Source organism: Mirounga angustirostris, unplaced genomic scaffold, assembly GCF_029215605.1.
Source record: "Mirounga angustirostris isolate CCGP_5_RB_7025 unplaced genomic scaffold, mMirAng1.0.hap1 SCAF_2, whole genome shotgun sequence".
Lineage (NCBI taxonomy): Eukaryota > Metazoa > Chordata > Mammalia > Carnivora > Phocidae > Mirounga > Mirounga angustirostris.
In genome coordinates this window covers 201,412,560-201,431,677 of record NW_026991710.1, presented here as the reverse complement: position 1 = coordinate 201,431,677, position 19,118 = coordinate 201,412,560, and the positions used below count along the sequence as shown (strand labels likewise).

At 58.6% G+C, this 19,118-nt stretch overlaps 1 protein-coding gene across 2 annotated transcripts; it reads left to right on the top strand.

Moving 5' to 3' along the window:
- The first annotated feature begins 210 nt into the window (after positions 1-210).
- Positions 211-17,194, top strand: CLN8 (CLN8 transmembrane ER and ERGIC protein). 2 transcript variants are annotated; one of them, XM_064585727.1, is made up of 3 exons: positions 211-352; positions 9,009-9,658; positions 16,688-17,194. In XM_064585727.1, exons 2-3 carry the CDS (start codon positions 9,116-9,118, stop codon positions 17,009-17,011), a joined length of 867 nt encoding a protein of 288 aa, XP_064441797.1. In that variant the 5' UTR covers positions 211-352; positions 9,009-9,115; the 3' UTR covers positions 17,012-17,194. The 2 variants fall into 2 exon arrangements, with proteins under 2 accessions (XP_064441797.1, XP_064441798.1); XM_064585728.1 differs by lacking the exon at positions 211-352 and adding an exon at positions 385-546.
- The last annotated feature ends 1,924 nt before the right edge of the window (positions 17,195-19,118 follow it).

Below are 19,118 nucleotides of genomic sequence, written 5' to 3'. Positions count from 1 at the left end.
CCCCCGCTCCTGCGCCCGTGGTTCCGTCCGGTCCGCGCGCCCCCCTCTAGCGCCCGTGGTTCCGTCCGGGCCGCAAACCCCCCCCGCTCCTGCGCGCGTGGTTCCGTCCGGTCCGCGCGCCCCCCTCTAGCGCCCGTGGTTCCGTCCGGTCCGCAAACCCCCCCCCCGCTCCTGCGCGCGTGGTTCCGTCCGGTCCGCACGCCCCCTCCTGCGCCCGTGGTTCCGTCCGGTCCGCAACCTCCCCCCCCCGCTCCTGCGCGCGTGGTTCCGCCCGGCCCCGCTCTAGGCCCCGCCCAACGGGGGTGCGCATGCGTGGTCGCGTCTGCGGCGCGTTCGTGACAGCGGCCTCGCGGTGAGTGCAGCGGCGCGTACCGCGGCGGATGGGCGCGGGGCCGAGCGGGCGGGGTGGTCGTTCCCGCCGCTGGGGCCCGGCCCGCGCTCCCCTCCGGTGCAGCGCTGTGTGGGCGCGCGCGGCCCGAGCCCGGCCCCGGCTTGGACTGGGAGGCGGGGCCGCGTAGGGCAGGGCTCCGGCAGCCCCGCGAGCAGGTCAGCGCTGTGCAGGGGGGCACCCCCGCGTCTGGGGGGGCCCTGTGCAGGGGAGTACCTCTGCGTGCAGGGGGGCACCCCCGCGTCTAGGGGGGGCTCTGTGCAGGGGAGCACCCCTGCGTGCAGGGGAGCACCCCGTGTCTAGGGGAGCCCTGTGCAGGGGAGCACCCCCGTGTCTAGGGGGGACCCTGTGCAGGGGAGTACCTCTGCGTGCAGGGGAGCACCCCGTGTCTAGGGGAGCCCTGTGGAGGGGAGCACCCCCGCGTCTAGGGGGGGGGCCCTGTGCAGGGGAGCACCCCCGCGTCTAGGGAGGCCCCGTGCAGGGGAGTACCTCTGCGTGCAGGGGAGCACCCCCGTGTCTAGGGGGGACCCTGTGCAGGGGAGTACCTCTGCGTGCAGGGGAGCACCCCGTGTCTAGGGGAGCCCTGTGGAGGGGAGCACCCCCGCGTCTAGGGGGGGGGCCCTGTGCAGGGGAGCACCCCCGCGTCTAGGGAGGCCCCGTGCAGGGGAGTACCTCTGCGTGCAGGGGAGCACCCCCGTGTCTAGGGGGGACCCTGTGCAGGGGAGTACCTCTGCGTGCAGGGGAGCACCCCCGTGTCTAGGGGAGCCCTGTGGAGGGGAGCACCCCCGCGTCTAGCGGGGGCCCTGTGCAGGGGAGCACCCCCGCGTCTAGGGAGGCCCCGTGCAGGGGAGTACCTCTGCGTGCAGGGGAGCACCCCGTGTCTAGGGGAGCCCTGTGCAGGGGAGCACCCCCGTGTCTAGGGGGGACCCTGTGCAGGGGAGTACCTCTGCGTGCAGGGGAGCACCCCGTGTCTAGGGGAGCCCTGTGGAGGGGAGCACCCCCGCGTCTAGGGGGGGGCCCTGTGCAGGGGAGCACCCCCGCGTCTAGGGAGGCCCCGTGCAGGGGAGTACCTCTGCGTGCAGGGGAGCACCCCCGTGTCTAGGGGGGACCCTGTGCAGGGGAGTACCTCTGCGTGCAGGGGAGCACCCCCGTGTCTAGGGGGGACCCTGTGCAGGGGAGTACCTCTGCGTGCAGGGGAGCACCCCCGTGTCTAGGGGAGCCCTGTGGAGGGGAGCACCCCCGCGTCTAGCGGGGGCCCTGTGCAGGGGAGCACCCCCGCGTCTAGGGAGGCCCCGTGCAGGGGAGTACCTCTGCGTGCAGGGGAGCACCCCGTGTCTAGGGGAGCCCTGTGCAGGGGAGCACCCCCGTGTCTAGGGGGGACCCTGTGCAGGGGAGTACCTCTGCGTGCAGGGGAGCACCCCGTGTCTAGGGGAGCCCTGTGGAGGGGAGCACCCCCGCGTCTAGGGGGGGGCCCTGTGCAGGGGAGCACCCCCGCGTCTAGGGAGGCCCCGTGCAGGGGAGTACCTCTGCGTGCAGGGGAGCACCCCCGTGTCTAGGGGGGACCCTGTGCAGGGGAGTACCTCTGCGTGCAGGGGAACACCCCGTGTCTAGGGGAGCCCTGTGGAGGGGAGCACCCCCGCGTCTAGGGGGGGGGCCCTGTGCAGGGGAGCACCCCCGCGTCTAGGGAGGCCCCGTGCAGGGGAGTACCTCTGCGTGCAGGGGAGCACCCCCGTGTCTAGGGGGGACCCTGTGCAGGGGAGTACCTCTGCGTGCAGGGGAGCACCCCCGTGTCTAGGGGAGCCCTGTGGAGGGGAGCACCCCCGCGTCTAGCGGGGGCCCTGTGCAGGGGAGCACCCCCGCGTCTAGGGAGGCCCCGTGCAGGGGAGTACCTCTGCGTGCAGGGGAGCACCCCCGTGTCTAGGGGAGCCCTGTGCAGGGGGGCACCCCCGCGTCTAGGGGAGCCCTGTGCAGGGGGGCACCCCCGCGTCTAGGGGGGGCCTGTGCAGGTCAGCCCTGGGGGTCGGGAAGGAGCGGGGCCTCAGCCGTGAGCCTTCCTCCAGCACCTTCCAGGCCCTATTTGCTGTTCAGGTTTTCACTGAGCACCTCCTATCCCTAAAAAACTGGAGCTGAACATGAGGTGGGTTCTCTCTGGAGCCTCCAGGAAGTTCTCTGCAGAGCTGTTGAGACCGTGAGAAAGGGGGAAACCTAACGGGGTGTTGGATGTAGCAGAACATCCCTGGGAGGGGGAGGGTCTCAGTGCCAGGAGGAGAACCTCTGCACCGGAGTCCTGTATTGTGGAGAGGAAAGAAGCAGGTGCGAGGCAGTGTGTGTATACCTGATCCCTTTTTATGGGAAAAAATAAGAGTTTATATTGAGTGAAATGCTTGAACCAGCAAATGATTGAACCCAAAGCAGTAGCGCTCCCTGGAGCTGCCTTAGGGGATTACAGAATTTTATTTTTGTGTTTTTATGCTTGTTCATATTTCCTAAATTTTGCTCCTTGAGTCTCTCTCTTTTTTTTTTTTTTTTTACTTTGGATGAAATATTTTTACGCACTGCCAACGCATAATTCTGAAAACCTTACAAACATAATTCTCACGCAAGTGGGGAACCCTTGTTAGCTTACTTTGATCTCATGGATGGTCGATCCAGGGGGAAGACAAAGCCCGTCAAAACCAGTGAATGAAAGGAATGCTCAGATAGGCTTGTGGGGTCCAGCGGGGCGCTGGTGGGTACCTCCAGTGCGATGAAACCACGGCCTTCCATTATCTCTTTCCCCTGGGCTGAGAGGAAGATCACAGCCCTTTACCGTTGTCATAGTCCAGCCTGTCACTTCACTGACAGGGCCAGTCCCCGGGGAAACAGGAAGTGACACATGTCTCCCGCAGTCAGATGATCCTCAGGGGCTTTATTAGCCAGTAATCCAGCAGGACCTGAAAAGCACGCAACCTTTCTTCATCTTTTTGACTTCATTTCCAAGTTTTGGATCAGTTATTGCAGTCAAATGCAAAAATACTGGTATTTTAGCAATTTAGCACCCCCATGAATTCATCAGTGGGTGTCAGATGGAGCTGCAAGGGTCCTGGTGGCCACAGAGTCCCATCCCTGGAGACGCGGCCGCTGGATCACTATGGCCCTGAAACTCACACCCAGGAATTCTTTAAAAAATGCCTGGTCCAGTGCAATGCATCAGCTTAAACCACCAAATCTTATACAAGAAAGAAAGATGAGGTTTGTAGATTGATTTTTCCCAAAGACAAGGCTCGCAGCGAGTCAGGGATGGGGCTCCGGGCCCCTCCAGGAGCCAGCGCCTCCGGGCCACAGCTCTTCTACCGCGGGGGTGCAGGGCTGTAGGGCCTGGGCTCCGGAGCCTTCCACGTGGAGGAAGAGCTGTGTATGCGCTGCTGGGCCTCCCGCTGTACCGACGAGGGAGCAGTGACCCCTAGCTGTGACTGCCCCTGCACTGCAGGCCCATATGAAGGTGACCCTGGTGTCCCCTGTGCCATCGAAGCTGGGGGGGATGTGGTCGCGCTGACGGGCCAATGGAAGACAAAAGGAGAAATGGAACTCCGCCCCACCCCGTCTGCGCCGCCTTTCCGGAATAGGGCCTGGTGGATTTTGTGGGTGCGTGGATTCAGGTAGCACTGTGACGCTGTGGAAGGGACAGCGGGACCTCCGCAGGGCTCCAGGGGAGGCTGACTTGCTGCCCCGACGGGGTCCCTGCAGTTCCCTGCGACCCGAGGCCTGGCCTTCCTTGCTTGGTGGTTCACCTCGCTGGAGCGCCCCCAGCTGGGAGGTACTGTTGGTCCCAGGGGCCCCGAGACACCCACAGTGCCGGATGAGGCCAGACCAGCATGGGCTCGCTCAGGCACCGCATCGGCCGCTGTGTAGGAGCACGTGAGATCCGGCTTGGAGCAGGGATGGGGATCAGAACGGGGAGAGAACGGGGGCGGTGGGTGAGTTGTCGGTTTCTCTCGTTGGCTCAGTCTGTCTCAGCTCCGGCCTTGCTGTCCGTTTCTGTGTCTGACCTCACCTGTCTGCAGTTCTGTGTTTAGATCCGAAACCGTCTTCAAAAAGGCGGTCCAGGAGGCTCCCAGACCTGGCAGCCGGCCCCGGGCTGTGCCGTGGTGTACTTTAAAGGCCCGGGGCTTTTCCTGGATTTCTGAGCCCTGGCAACCAGTCCCTGTCACCCAGGGAAAGTGCTTGTGCTGCCCGTGGCCACCTTCCATGGGCCTCCCCGCCGAGCCCTGTTCCTCCATCCTTGCCTCAGTGTCTCAGTGGTAGGGACTCAGGCATGTGGTTCAGAACATGTGGACCCAGGAACAGGTCTGTGCTCCCGCCTCTTCCCAAGTGCTCAGGAGCCTGCCCTGTATCCACCCGGGACGGACGGTGCACATGCCTTCCCCTCCCGGAGCGTTGGGCCCCTGCCTGTCCCCATGCTGCTTGCTGGGGAGCAGGGACGGCAGGAGGGGCAGCAGGAAAGAGGGACTCACGGGGGCCTGCTTTCCGGGTTTCTCTCCAGCAGGATAATCTGATTTTTTAAATTGTATCTGCTCATGTGTCAAATCCACTAAGGCATGTAGGTTATGCTAGCCTGGTTTGGAAGAAGGAAGACACTAAACCATTCTACCTCCGAGTCCACGGTTTTTACAACCAGATGGGGACTGGAGATCATCCAGTCCAGGGGCTCTGTACCTGCCCTAGGGCACCTGGCCACACAGAAAATGCCCACGCCTGGCCATCACTCCAGGGCAGTAAAGGCCGAGTCTGGAGGTGGCCCTGTCCCGGGCATGTTCCATAGGTAGGGAAGAAACCGACCAAACAGAAAACCTCTGCTGGTGATCTGCGTGCACCAGGGGCGGGAGCTCTAAAGTCTGACAGGTGCCAATCCAGTCGGAAACAAGGGGGCCGAGCCTGGGCTCGGTACGGAAATTGGAGACACTGTAAAGCCTAAATGACCTAGTGGCCTGTGCGGAGCACATAATGGGTGCCTCGTATTGGTTAGCACTACCCTACTGTCCTGCATTTCTGTGCATTTTTTTATTCTCATCAGAAACTGGGGCCCACGACTGTTACGAAACGTGTTTTCTTAGCTCCGAAGTAGTGGAACCAAGATCAGAACGCACTGTTCTTGTTCCTTTGGGCCTGGCACCCTGGAGTCCCTGACTCCTGACCTGGACCTCCCTAAACAACACCTGTACTGGCCATTTCCAGTGGAGCGAGCCTGAGCCCTGGAGTCATGGGGACCCTCCCATTTCAAGGCCAAGGCACCACAGAAGTTAGGTGACTTGGCTAAGAGCATATTGATGCAATCGTGGCAAAATGGGAACTGTAGCCCAGATCTCATGACTGCCATGTGGAAGAGTACAAGCAGAAATCTTGGGAGGAGTCCGTATTTTCGCAGTTTACAGTTTTGTGTAGGGTAACCTTTTCCTGGTCACTGAAGTGCTTGACGTGAGGCTTCGTTCCCGAACCCTGGAGATCTTTACCGGAAGTTGCTCTGTAAATCTCTTGGCCCCCATCCTCATGGGTTTAGAAGGTGACTTGCTGCAGAACCGATTGTTCTGCGTGCTTTTATGAAGTAGGTGCAGCCACAAGAGGGCACGGAGCAGAGGCTCAGGAAGACCAAGGCCGTTATACTCATGGGTCCTAGAGACGGAAGGCACTCCAGGCCACCCCATGCTGTGCCCCCCGGGGAAGCACTAGGTCAGGAGGCAGGGGAAGCCTTAGGCCACGGCCTTTGTTGGGGTTTCCATGGGAAAAGCAGGCAGGACAGGGTGAATGATTCAGGACTGGTGACTTTGGACAATTTTGCTGGGCTTTGGGCAATAGGGGTGGCAAGAGGCAGAGGAATGTTGCTCCTGGGTGCGGGGACAGACGGGGGAGGCAAGGCTCTGATCGGTTAGTTCTCTGCTTTGCTATCTCGTAAGAGCGGGCTGGCCCTAGGCGGGCAGTCTCCCCAGCCAGGGAGGTTTTTAAGTTGTCAGAGCACAGAGGGGGAGAAACACACACACATCTGTGCACAGATATCCAGAGGCAAGCGCTCTTTCCAGCCTGTCCTCTGGTGTTAAACTGGGTCTGTGTGCACATGAACTCGCAAGTGTTCTGGGATGTGTGAGGAAGAGAGAACATGCCTGTGAACCCATGGGAGCAGCCGGCTGGACACCTGCAGTCCCGTCCGGTACAGAGCACTCCTGGGCACATGCACTGGGGCAGACCCAGAGCCCTGGGTAGAAAGGGAGCGAATGGGTGTGGTCTCGTCTCTTCTCCTCCCGGAGCCAGATTCCTACTGACAGAGAGCCAGCCTACTTTAGAGGTCGTGTTCACTGAGGAATAGGAAAACAAACACTTCTGTGATACTGGCCTTTGATTATAGGACCGTTATCAAATCCAAGAGTTCAGTGGTTGGAAATGGTTCCTTTATAACTTGGGTTAAATGAGCTAGTACGTTCTGTGTGCTGACTGGTCATGGCAACCGTCTGGGCAGAAGAGCCATTTTGCTGCTTTTCACTGAATATTCACAGATTCACAGCTGGTTTAATGCTTGTGGCTGGACGCTCTGCTCGATGTGGTGTCTCCCCAAGGATGGAGAGTCTTAGGTCTGCTGTGGGCAGCCCGATTCCCCTGCAGGCCTGCTCTTCCTTCACCAGATGTGAGGCAGAGTCCTCTGCTCCCCAAGGAAGTGCCGTGTGCGACGAGCCCCTGCAAAGCTGTGGGGTGTGGGGGGCAGGCGGGACCCAGGGGAACCTGCAGGCCAGGCCTCCAAGGCCCCTTGGTGAGCCCCTGATCCTGGGGGTCCCCTCCCTGAAAGTCTGACATAGGGAGCTTCAGACGTCTTTGTCTGTTTGGAAGACTCAAGACTGGTGTTTGCAGTTTTACAAACAAAACACGTCCAAACTTACATAAATTTGACCGTGTGAGCGTAATTTGAAATCTGTGCATATGTTCAACAAGTGCTTCTTGAGTGGGTCCTCTGTGCCAGGTGCTGTATCCGTCAGTGGGGGCAAGGTGATGGACAGGTGGGCATGGCCCTGGCCTCAGAGAGCTGCTGGTCTGGGGGAGGTTAGGGGTCCCAGCAGTAGTCAGAGCGCGTGTCTAGATACAGCGGTGGAGGGGACAGAGGGTGGGCAGTCCGTGGCACTTCCTCTGGTCTGAGATGGCTTCTGGAGAAACGGCACCGATGAATCTGAAGGTAAGAGGGGCTGACAGGCGGAGCAGGTGCATGGACTCAGGTACAGGACCCAGCGGGAGCCGAAGCCCAGAGGTAATAAGGCAGGTGGGTTTAAAGGAACTGGAAGGCTGAGTAGGGCTGGAGCATGGAGCAGGGTGCAGGGCGGGGTGGGGTCTGGTCCTGAGAGCACAGGGCTCAGACTTGAACGGGGCAGGAGCGCAGACCTGTACGGCGTTCTTCTGGGGGTGACTACATCCATTCTGTCCTGCTAACTAGAAGAACCCAGACGACAACCATCTTCTAACGCGGAGTCAGGAAACTTCTTAAATGTACTGGAAATCAGGTTTGAAGTCCATTTTCCCGCGATCTCCCAAGTTTTGTCGAACCTACGTAGGAATAGGAAGTGGGTTGGTTGTGAAAAGAAGAAATAGTTTATATTTCTGGGCAATGAAAGGATGAACTTTTGTTTTTACGGTGTTAACAGAGGAAAGTCATTGGCTTATTTCAGTTGAACTTGTTTCTTGAATAGGTAAGTGTGTTCGTGATGTTTTCTCTGCCCACAGGCAGCCCCTGGTTGTAGGAGAGCATGAATTTTGGGAACAGGGCAGCCATGAGCTCTACCCACGGCCCTCGGGGACGTGCTCCGTTGATGTTTTTCTGTCTGTGGCGCAGGGGGTCGTTTTCATGGTTGGAAGCGGAGTTACTTGGAGACTCAAGAAGGCCCTGACGATGCTCTGGTCTGGCGGGGGGCCCGGGGGAGCTCCAGGGAGCAGTAATTCCCACTGTCCGCAGATGGGCATGCACGGCGGCCTCGCCCCTCCGATCCAGTCCCCGCACTTGCTTCTGACAGGGCACTGAGGGCAGACTCGATGCTGCCTGGCGGGTTAACAGACCGGAACCGGGACTTAGGTTTTCCTGTGGCTTTTTTAAGGACAGATGGCTACAGGTGACGAGCATCCTCATGCTCTCACCACCGCGTCCGCTGCGCACCACAGAGATTGCCATGTGTGACCCGGGCTGCAGCCGGTCTGAAGCCAGCACGCGGGACGCGGGGGCTGGCGGGCCTGGGGCACGTGGACGTGGCCCTGCAGACCGCGCACGACCAGGCCAGTGTTCCTGTCTCCGGTTTCTGGGCGAGAGCCCACGGCTGTGTGATTGTCTGAACATGTGCTACCCCGTGGACTGTGCACACAGCGTGACTCCCGGGTGGCCCAGGGCAGAGTCCAGGACAGCCTGTCCACTCCACTCCGCTCTAGCTCCCGGCTCCTCTCCCGGCCTTGTCCTGGACCGCCAACGGGTTGGGCGTTTTCTTGTGGTGCGTGTGTCTTCAGATACGGTGAAGAGGTTTTTAGAAATCCTTATTACCATAGTGCGTCTGTCCTGCTGGAGCGGGGCTGTGGGCTCGCTCCTGCCTGGTCCACGCGGAGTGACCCATCTGTCCTTCTGCAGGTGGCAGACGGGTGCATGCAGACCCCAGAGGCACCCACACCGACTCTGCGTTCTTGGAGAGCTGGGGCGTGGGCCTGGGACGCCCGCGGCAGACTCAGTCGAGCAGGATGACTCCTGTGAGCGATGGAGGCACGGCAGAGAGCATCTTCGACCTGGACTACACGTCCTGGAAGATCCGCTCCACGCTGGCGGTCGCCGGCTTCGTCTTCTACCTGGGCGTCTTCGTGGTCTGCCACCAGCTGTCGTCCTCCCTCAACGCCACGTACCGCTCTCTGGTGGCCAGGGAGAAGGTCTTCTGGGACCTGGCGGCCACGCGCGCCGTGTTTGGCATTCAGAGCACGGCTGCGGGCCTGTGGGCCCTGCTGGTGGACTCCGTGCTGCAAGCCGACAAGGTGCGTGGCCAGCAGAACTGGTGCTGGTTCCACATCGCCACGGCAACTGGATTCTTCTTCTTCGAAAATGTAGCGGTTCACCTGTCCAACGCGCTCTTCCGCACGTTTGACTTGTTCTTGGTGGCCCATCATCTCTTCGCCTTCCTTGGCTTTCTTGGCTCCTTGGTCAACCTGGAAGCGGGCCACTATCTGGCGATGACCACACTGCTCCTGGAGGCCAGCACCCCCTTCACCTGCATTTCCTGGATGCTCTTAAAGGTGAGTGTTTCCGGCGGGACACGGGGGGCATCTGCTGCTGCTGCCCTGGTCTGCACCGGTGGGGGAGCCCGCTCCTCGGGCACCGTGCTCTGTGGTCACCCCAGACTCAATCGCAGTGTGCGGAGTCCGTGAGCAGCTCCTCCTGGCTGAATTCCGTGTTCTAACTGCAAATCTCTTAGGCTTCTAGCTCCGTAGCAAAACAAGACTCTCTGGATCTTGGCACTTAGTCGATAGGATGTTGTAAGCCCCAGAAAACATGGTATTTTTCTTTCAGATGCTTTTTAAAAAAAAAATCCATAAACTATATATGTACACACGCATCTTTTTTAAAATTTTTATTTCATCTTATGTTATTTTAACGCTTATCATGAGATCCACCCGCTTCAGGAGTTCTTACGTGGACAGGACGTTCCTGCAGACCACAGGCATGGCGTGTCACGGCCAAGCCCTTGAGTTTGCCCCCCGTGCTTGCCGAAGCTTCCAGCCTCCTCTCCCTCCAGCTGCGGGCAGCCACCGCCCCACACCGTTCTGTGAATTCGGCTGCTTTAGATACATAAGTGGAGGCTCACTCCTCCGAGCGTCGTGTCCGCAAGGCTCACGCACGTGGCCCACCGCAGAATCTCCTCTCAGGCAGACGGGTTTTGCGTGGTGTGTGGGCGCCACGCTGTCTGTGTCCGTGGGTCCGTCGTGGGCACCTGGGTCGTGGGCGCATCTTAGCCGCTGCGAATAGCGCTGCAGTGAGCATGGAGGTGCTCCCAGCTCTTTGAGATCCTGATTTCGGTTATTTTGGAAGAGCGTTCACCAGTGGGATGACTGCATGACGTGGTAAAACCTCCGTGCTGTTCTGCACGGCGGCCACCCCCTCTCCGTTCCCGCGACGCCGTGCCAGGGTCCCGGTGTCTCCACGTGCTCGCCCACACTGGTCTCCTGCATGTTGTTGATTCTCGCCGTCGTGACCCGTGTGCAACGGTCTCATGTGGTTTTGGTTTGCTTCTCCCTCGTGATCAGCGAGCTTACACACTTTCATGCAGCTGTGGACCACGTACGTGTCTTCTCCCGAAAACGGTTCACCGCCTTGAGCCATGTTCGGATCAGAGTTTTGTTTCCACTCGCGCCTTGTAGCTCTTTACCTGCATTGGAGAGTAGTCTGCTGCTGGTCACCGGTCTGCAGGCGCCCGCCCCCCACTGTGGGGCGTGTGTTTGTGCCTCTGCCGTGAAGGTTCTTAGCTTCATGCGGTCGCAGTTTATTTTCATCTCCGTCGCCTGCGCTCTTGGGGTCATAGCTGGGCAATCGTTGCCAAGACTGGAGTCGTGAAGCTTTTTCCCATGTTTTCTTCCAGGACTGTTAGCTTTGGGGCCTTCAACCCATTCTGACTTTTGTGTCTGATGTAGGAATGCAGCCCAGTCTTCCCAGCACCACCTGTCGGAGGGACGGCCTTTCCCTGTTGCAGGTTCTTGGCCCTTCTGTGCTCGACGAGTTGAGCGTCCACGGTGGGCTTCCTTCTGGCCTCTGGGCTCCGTGCCCGCCTTCCCACCAGTGCCGTGCCGTTTTGCGTATTATAGTCTGTGTTATAGTTTGTGTTATAGTCTGAAATCAGGAAGTGTGGTGCCTCCGCGTGTTCTTCTTTCTCAAGGCTCAGATGACTGTTTGTGGTCTTGTGTGGTTTTCCGTGGATTTTAGAATGGTTTCTTCTATTTCTGCAAAGAGTGCCATTGTGATTTTGGTAGGAATGGCGTTGAACTGGGGATCACATTGGCGAAGCTTTCTAGTCAAGTTTTCAGTTCCTTTACTAAGTGTTCTCAGCTCCTTGATTTCCTTTTGGGACTTTTTATTTTCTTAAATATTTTCTGTCTCTGTTGAAATTCTCATTTGGTTCATGCATTGTTCTCGTGACTCCAGTGACTCGCATCTTCGTGACAGTTACGGGTCCTTCTCTGTCAGATACATCATTTAACTCCAGTCCCTTAGGGTCTGCTTTTGGAGATTGACCTTGGGAACACCTTTGCCCGACCCTGCCCTTGCCCAGGGCTGTTGCTGCCTGTGCATCAAACAAAGCAAGCACCTCTCCCAGGCTCCACACACTGTCCTCACGCGGGAGCCAACCCCACTGGTCAGCCTGGCCAGAGATTCTGGGGCTCTCTGCCGGCTCTGTCCCTCCCCGGGGGAAAGTCGGCCGCTGTGCAGTCTGCTCCCTCTGTGCGGAGCTGGAGTCGGGGGCAGAAGCTACGGGGTCTGCCAGCCCAGCCACTGCCTCTCTTCTCCCCGGGGCCCGGCAGCTGGACCCTGCAGGACCGACCAGACAGAGGCCAGTCCTCCGCCAGCCCCTCGGAAAGGGTGGGGTGCTGGACGCATGTAGCAACTCCTCCCTCTTCTGGGGTCTCCTCCTGACCCTGTGCTGCTGGAGGGTCCCTCCCTTCCGCGGCGAGGGCGGCTCACATTCCCCCGCATGCAGGGGCCTCCCCAGGGTTTCTGATTTCTCACAAAGGAGCTTTGTGTGTGCATTGTGCTGAATCCGGGTGTTTGCGGGGAGGGTGGGTCCGGCTTCCTGTCCACTGTCTTCTGATGTCTGTCATAGCTTGCGTGTCGTCTTACGCTTGTGTTTCTGAATAAGGTGGTTTTTCTACCGATCAGAGGTGTCGGGACCTACCATCACTATTTGTGCAGTATTTGTTGCCTTTTTGTTTGTAAAACAGTATTTTTAGAAGCTGTATGTTTTCTGGATACCATCTTGATAGCAAAATGTTCAGGTGAGACTGTTGAGAATTCTGTCTTTAGCGCAGATTTCTTGCCGTCTTCTGTGGCTCACTGTTCACAGGATGTTTTATGTGAAACATGAAATACTGCTTTTTGTTTCGTAAATGTCTGATGCAGTCACCGCAAATGGGTCAGGGCCCTGAGCACTTCTGTAACGCTGTGGTAGCTTCGGCAGAAAATCGAGAAGCAGGAAGAATCATCAGTGCCTTCAGGTCCCCTGGGGTAGACAGTGTGGGAACATCGGAGTGTGTTACCGGTGTTCGTGGGGCAGACCGTTCACACGTAGCAAACGCCGGCGTCTGGCCTTGCTGCGGTCCCCCGGGGCTGCCCCCGCCTCGTGCCGCAGGAGGACGTGTGAGCACGGGGACAGGTGCCGCGGCGAGCAGGCGGGCTGGGCAGCTCGGGGAGGGCCGGGGCTGGCCCGTGAACGCCGGCCCTCCGGCTGGGGAGCTGTAGCCGCTGCTCAGTGCCGGGAGCTTCGTGAATGCAGGGTTTGCGGACGGTTGAGGTCCTCAGGCAGCAGTGATTTGGGGGAAGGTTGGAAATGGTTAATGGAGGGAGGAGTGAAGCCGGCCGACCTCCAAATGATGGAGGCTGCTGGTCCAGCGGTGGGTCGTTTTGATAAGATGCCGTGACTCGGGCGCCGCCGGTGTGTCCTGCTCACACCCTGCGGCTTTTCAGTTCTCTCTTGTGGATGTCCCCTCCACGAGAGGGGCTTCCTGAGTTTGGAGAGCAGGGGCTGAGACTTCCCTGCATTCTGTGGCCGTGAGCACAGCACCAGTGTTGTGGTCAGCCGTGGACGGAGGCTGTGCCGGACACGCGGGCTGCCGTCCGGCCATCCTGTCCCGTCTGCCCCCCGCACAGGGCAGCCCGCTCACGTGGATGGGCTGGACCGCCGTGGCCAACAGGGACCTGCACCAAACCTACAAGACAGACGTGCCTGGGATGTGAGGCCCACGTTTGAGAAAACAGATGATTAGTTTTCTGGAATTTTTGTTATTTTTTTGTTGGAACTTCATAAAAAAAAAAAAAGGAAAGAAAATCTTCTTGTCTCCTTCCAGTCCATAGTGGTGATCAGTGTTGAACAGCTTCACGTGTATTTCTCCAGACTTGTGTCTCCACCGCCTGGACCCGCGTGGCCACCAGCCTCTGGTCCTCAGCATCCTCGGGAGGAAGGCAGACTCCAGCGGTGGGTGGGCTCGGGAGAGAGACTTGGTTTTGGATTTTTCTGCTGCCTCTGCAGTTCGCTGGGTGCTGTTTGTGCAGGATGGAGAAAGGGATCTCCGTGTGTTCACTTCTTAGCACCCTGACTCTGCCAAGCCAGCAGACCCCATCAGCAGAACTGCACCCCAAATCAAGGTAGCTCAGGTCAGTGTTCCGTGTTGTCGTTCACATACTACTAAACGTAAGTCAGTGCTGCCTACAGTATTGAAATCCTTTTAAGCTTTCAGTAAAGCTGCCAAAGTCATGCGTAGTTGGGCATCCGGATTTAAGAATCTGCCAGAGCACCAGGTCTGAGTTGTTGAGATAGCACAGGATGTACCTGAAGACGGCAAACATCACCGTGATTTAAGACGGGCTCTGCCTCCAGTAGTAGCTTATTATTAGCATTTCCTTCTTGACTGATTCTGAAACGTTAGCATTAACAAACGAATTGCACAGGACTCGAACCTCGGGATAAAATTCACCCACAACGACTGGCCCGGGTGTGCATGAGGCCTGTCGGTTTCCGTGCACATGCCCCACGCTGTGCTGCAGAAAGCGGCTCTGTACGTGCTGTCACCGACGCTGTCCCTGTCCCTGCTCAGAGCACGTGGTGGCGCTGGACACCAGGTGACCCGGGTTATGCCGAAGAATGCTCAGTTCTCAGGCTTCGAGCTTTCTGAACATAATTACTCTGTGAGTAAAAGTTCATATCTGTGATATGAACATTAATAATTTAAGAAGACCACTTTTAGCAGTGAGGGGAATAACGGGGAAGAGCCCTTTGTTCTGTGAATTTTGGAGGGAATGGCAAAGTGGGACGGAGTCCGTGCTGCTAAGTGCGAAGGAGGGGTGGGGGGCGGTGGCGTTGAGGTGTGCTCCGCTCTGCTCCCGTGTCCCCACAGTTCGTACTCTCGAAGCCTGAGCTCTTCCACAGGAGCGATCTGACTTTGGAAACGTCAAACCTCCCGTGTTTCTGTGCTTGAGAAAGGTGTACCTGTGGCCTACTCCTACGACCCCACAGAAGATGCATGCGCTCATTGGTGGTAATCGGGTGCCCTGCCAGTTGCAGGCGGGGACTGGGGAGGAAACGCGGACGACGGGCCGAGCTCTAGAGGTGGAGGCCGCTCAGGGCAGATGTGTGCTTTGTTCCCTTGGGAAACAGTGTGGCCAAGTCCAGAGAAGCTCGCACAAGGGAGCAGAGTCCATGCAGCTGGGATCGTGTGTCCCCACCCCCCATGTGCATCCAGGCTGCACCCAGTACTGCAGTGGGTGTTGGAGGAGGGTACATGAACAGCGCACCTGTGGCAACCTGAGTGCTGTCCATCGCCGCCTCTGGGCCTGGTGATGGGACCACTTGGCAGAGGCCACATGGTTTCTCACCAGACTGGGGCACGCCCGAGTGCTGGGGCACCTGGTTCCTGCTGATGGGGGGCTGACGGCGGTCGTGGCTTCTCCTTCGGACAGGAGCCTCCGAGAACTATAGCCTCGCCCTCTGATTTTACAGAAAAGTTAGCAGACGTATTTGGTTTTATCCTTCTGTCACGTGGCTGTCAGGACCGGTGAACACAGATCTGGTCTCAGCTTCTGTGTCTTAGGCGCCTTTAGTGTGGAGGTGTTACACTTGCTTCGGGTGTGTGCCTTGGCTCTCACTCCTGCGTGCTCATTGCTCCAGCAGCGTGGGGTCCACGGGAAGCATGTGGCTACGGTCCACCTTGAGCGGCACCAAACCCAGGGTGGGAGCAAACGAAGTCCTTGGTGAGTCTGTGAAAAGCTGCCCGCGGGGTCTGGAGGTGGCATGCTGCATGAGCAGGGCAGCGTCCATCCCTACAGACTCCACCAGGGGGGCTGCCCGCGGGAGGCCCGAGAACCCACGTGCCCAGAGAGGGAGCCGTGAGAGCCTCCAGGGGCCCTTCTGTGGGCCTTCCGTCTCCTCGCTTCACGTCCATGCTTGTGTTCAAACTCTGCCCGCATAAATAGGGTGCTTCTGTGGGGTGTTATTTCACTAACTGAATTATCAGTAGAAAAAAGCAGGCATGGGTACGTCTGCTCTAAAAGTCGTAGACCCTGCAGAGTTGTTGTGAAGTTATTTTTGGCTAAGTTCAGTTTTTCAGACAACAGGGAAGTTCCTTGTTTTTCTCAGTTTATTTTTCCTGAGTCATCAATTCCGTGGATTCTCGTTCTCCTGTGTCAGAGCTGTGTGGACACATTTTTATGCCATGAGAGATTAAGATTCCTTCCTTGTTGTTTAAAAACATTCAGGAGTTGGTTTGCTGCGTCCCCATCGGGACTGGGTGGACGTAGCTCAAGTAGAACCGTTCCCTTTCCCGAGGCCGCGTTGTGCTGCCCGCTCAGAGTTCCCTTCTGCAAGCGCAAGACCCCGCTGCCACCCTGGGGGCCACCTCGGCATGGAGCTCCTGAGGAGGGTTTTGTGGCTTCGGTTCAGCAGAGACAAGGTTGGAGAGGCTGGCATGTGGGAGGTCTGAGGGGTGCTGGGATGTGGTGCTGGCCCTCCCCGTGCTGGATGTCCTGGGGCCAGGTGTCCTGGTGCTGGTGAGGTCCCACCTTGGCATCCACGATCTGATGGACCATCTTCAAGTTCTCTGTTCAGTTTTGGCTATGACTCTTGGAAACTAGCTTAGTGTGAATTTAGAGTTGTTTTAAGGAAAGTCCGTCTCTGCCTGTGTCCATGGGCTCCTGGGATAAAAGTACCGAAACTCCAAGCAGGAAATGTGTGTCATCCTCAGCGTCTCTCCTCTCGGAGATTCTTGTCCCAGGGCTGCCATACGGGAGCTCGATCTGTCGGTCGGTATGTGTGAGCTCAAGGTTAAACGTGAACTTTGGGGTGAGATTGAAGAGAAGACTAGATTTTGCTCGTGGGAGAAACTGCCAGAAGGAGGAGAAGGGATGGGTGAGGAAGGGGCCCCGCTGTCTGCGCGGTGCTCAGTCGGCGGGCGGCTCCTTCCCGCAAGAAGCCCCAGGCAGGGGAGAGCGTGCGTCTGCAGGGATGTGTTGGGCTGGTGGACCCTTTGCGTGCAGAGTGCACTGACCGGCTTCTGTTCTGTCCACAGGCCGGCTGGTCCGACTCGCTGTTCTGGAAGCTGAACCAGTGGCTGATGGTTCACATGTTCCACTGCCGAATGGTGCTGACCTATCACATGTGGTGGGTGTGCTTCCGGCACTGGGACGAGCTGCTCAGCAGCCTCCACCTGCTGCACCTGGCGCTCTTCCTCGTCGGACTGAGCCTCCTCACGCTCATCCTCAATCCCTACTGGACCCACAAGAAGACTCAGCAGCTGCTCCACCCGGAGGATTGGAACTTTGCGCAGCCGGCGCCCAGAAGCAGCCGGCCCACCGGGGCCAACGGCCAGGTGCCGCCCAAGAAGGGGCAGTAGCCGCTGGGGGCCCGGACTGCAGCGCGCGGCCCCTGGCCCCGGGCCCCGCCGGCGTTCTCCACATGGGCTCAGGTAGACACGGGCTCCGAGTCCAGCGCTGTCTCCAAGTCGGACCAGCTGTGTCGTTCATGTTAATTTCCACGTAGCCACAAAGTGTTTTTAAAGCTTCGGTTTGCCTCCGGGGCTGGATTTTTGCCGTCATAACTCCATTGTCTGCTGTGGTTTGTTCCTGCGCGCCTACCTATGCGGGGCCCTGATCAGCACCAAGGAGGGCATCGGTGGTGGAGGCCGGGCCACCTGTCCGGGAGGGCCTGACGTGGCGCTGTGGCCGCCCGCGTGGTCTCTCTGGTCACACGGTCCGCGTGCCGTGTGTCCTGTCCGGTCGTGGTGTCCCGCTTAGTTGGAGAGAACTGCCCCGAGCTGAGTGCCCCATTCGTGCCCCTCGTTAGAGCGTCCTGCGTGAAGTGTGCAGCCCACTGTGCACACGTGCGTCCAGGGCGCGTGGGGACCACGGGCAGGAGCCGCTGCCTGGGACCGGACCCCGCCTGACGGGAGCGTGCACGACAGCAGGGCCCGTGAGGCTTGTGGGTCACGGGATCCGTGAGAAAACAAGCAGTATGTATTCATGCTCTGTGGCTCACTCGGCAAAACACGGGAGACGTTTGGTAATCGGATTTGTCTGGGCCGTAGAACCGTTCTGAATAGACCGAGTTGCCGTTGGGCTTCCCATCCGGACCCTTGCTCCGTGGCTGGTGCGTCTGTGGGTGTCAAGGCCGAGCAGTGGTCGCTTTCCCCCGGGCGTCGAGGGGCTGGACGGCAGGGCCCGCAGTCGTGGCTCACTCCACGGCAGCCCTTGCTGGGCGCCTGGCGGTGCCTCCCGAGGCGGTCGCCTTCGCCACGCTGCGCCCAGTGGAGGTCCCAGCAGCCTGGCTCGTGTGCCGGGAGACACGGGCAGCCCCGCTTCTGAAAGCTCCCTGCGGCCTGTCCGCCTTTACCAGAGACCTGCGTCCCCACAGCAGCGCCTCCCTGCCGAAGGGAGGCCCCGTGGGTTTCCGTCAGGCGGCGAAAACAGGCACAGAGTGGGTCTGCGAAGTGTTGCAGCGCAAACTTTAGGAAAGCGGGGGTCATTTCAGCTCACAACGTGGGCTGTGGGGGAGACCCACGTGCACATTTTATTCTGGCCATGACCGTGCAGTTAAAATTAAAAGTTTGTTTTTTATTGAAAGCCCCTTTGACGTGTTTGCAGAAAACATGTGTTTATGGGTCGTGGAGGCGCCCGGCCTGCGCTCGTCCTGGGACACGGAGCTCAGTGCTGTGTCCTCAGCGCTGCTGCTTCGACCTGCGGGTCGTGCTTAGGTCAAGATGTGCAATACCTGCCATGTCCTCGTAAGAAGTGACTTCGATCTGTGTTCTGATGGGACGAAGTGTAATAAAGTAACTTATGTTTATGGACCCAAAAGGATGTCAGTTCCTGTCTCTCAATACTGTTTGTTTCAGTGCAAGTCTTGCATTATCTTGGAGACAGAGACTGAGGATCGGTCTCCGTTCAAAAGTTGGGTTAAGGTATGAAGTAGTTAGCTTAATTTTTTTAAAAAGATTTTATTTATTTATTTTGACAGAGACACAGCGAGAGCAGGAACACAAGCAGGGGGAGTGGGAGAGGGAGAAGCAGACTCCCGCTGAGCAGGGAGCCCAATGTGGGGCTTGATCCCAGGACCCTGGGATCATGACCCGAGCCGAAGGCAGACGCTTCACCGACTGAGCCCCCCAGCCGCCTCAGCTGAATTTTTGTCTGACCTACACGAGGACTTGGACCTTCCCCAGGTTCACCCTTGACACGGTGCATCTTCACAGAGATGCGGTTCTCGTGCAGGGAGAGAGCCACCAGACAACACATGAGCTTACCCCCACCCCCCGCACACACACCCGTTAGCGTTCCCTCTGACCAGGGACTTCCCGTGAGGAACACGAAAGCAAGCCTGTTTGTGTAGAAAGAGGCTTTTGGAACCCTTTTGATCCAGGACCCACAGATTGTGCGGCGCTTCCCGGGCTCTGCGCCAGGCCCAGGCCACCCCGCACCAGCCGTGTGCATGGGTGAGGCTGCCGA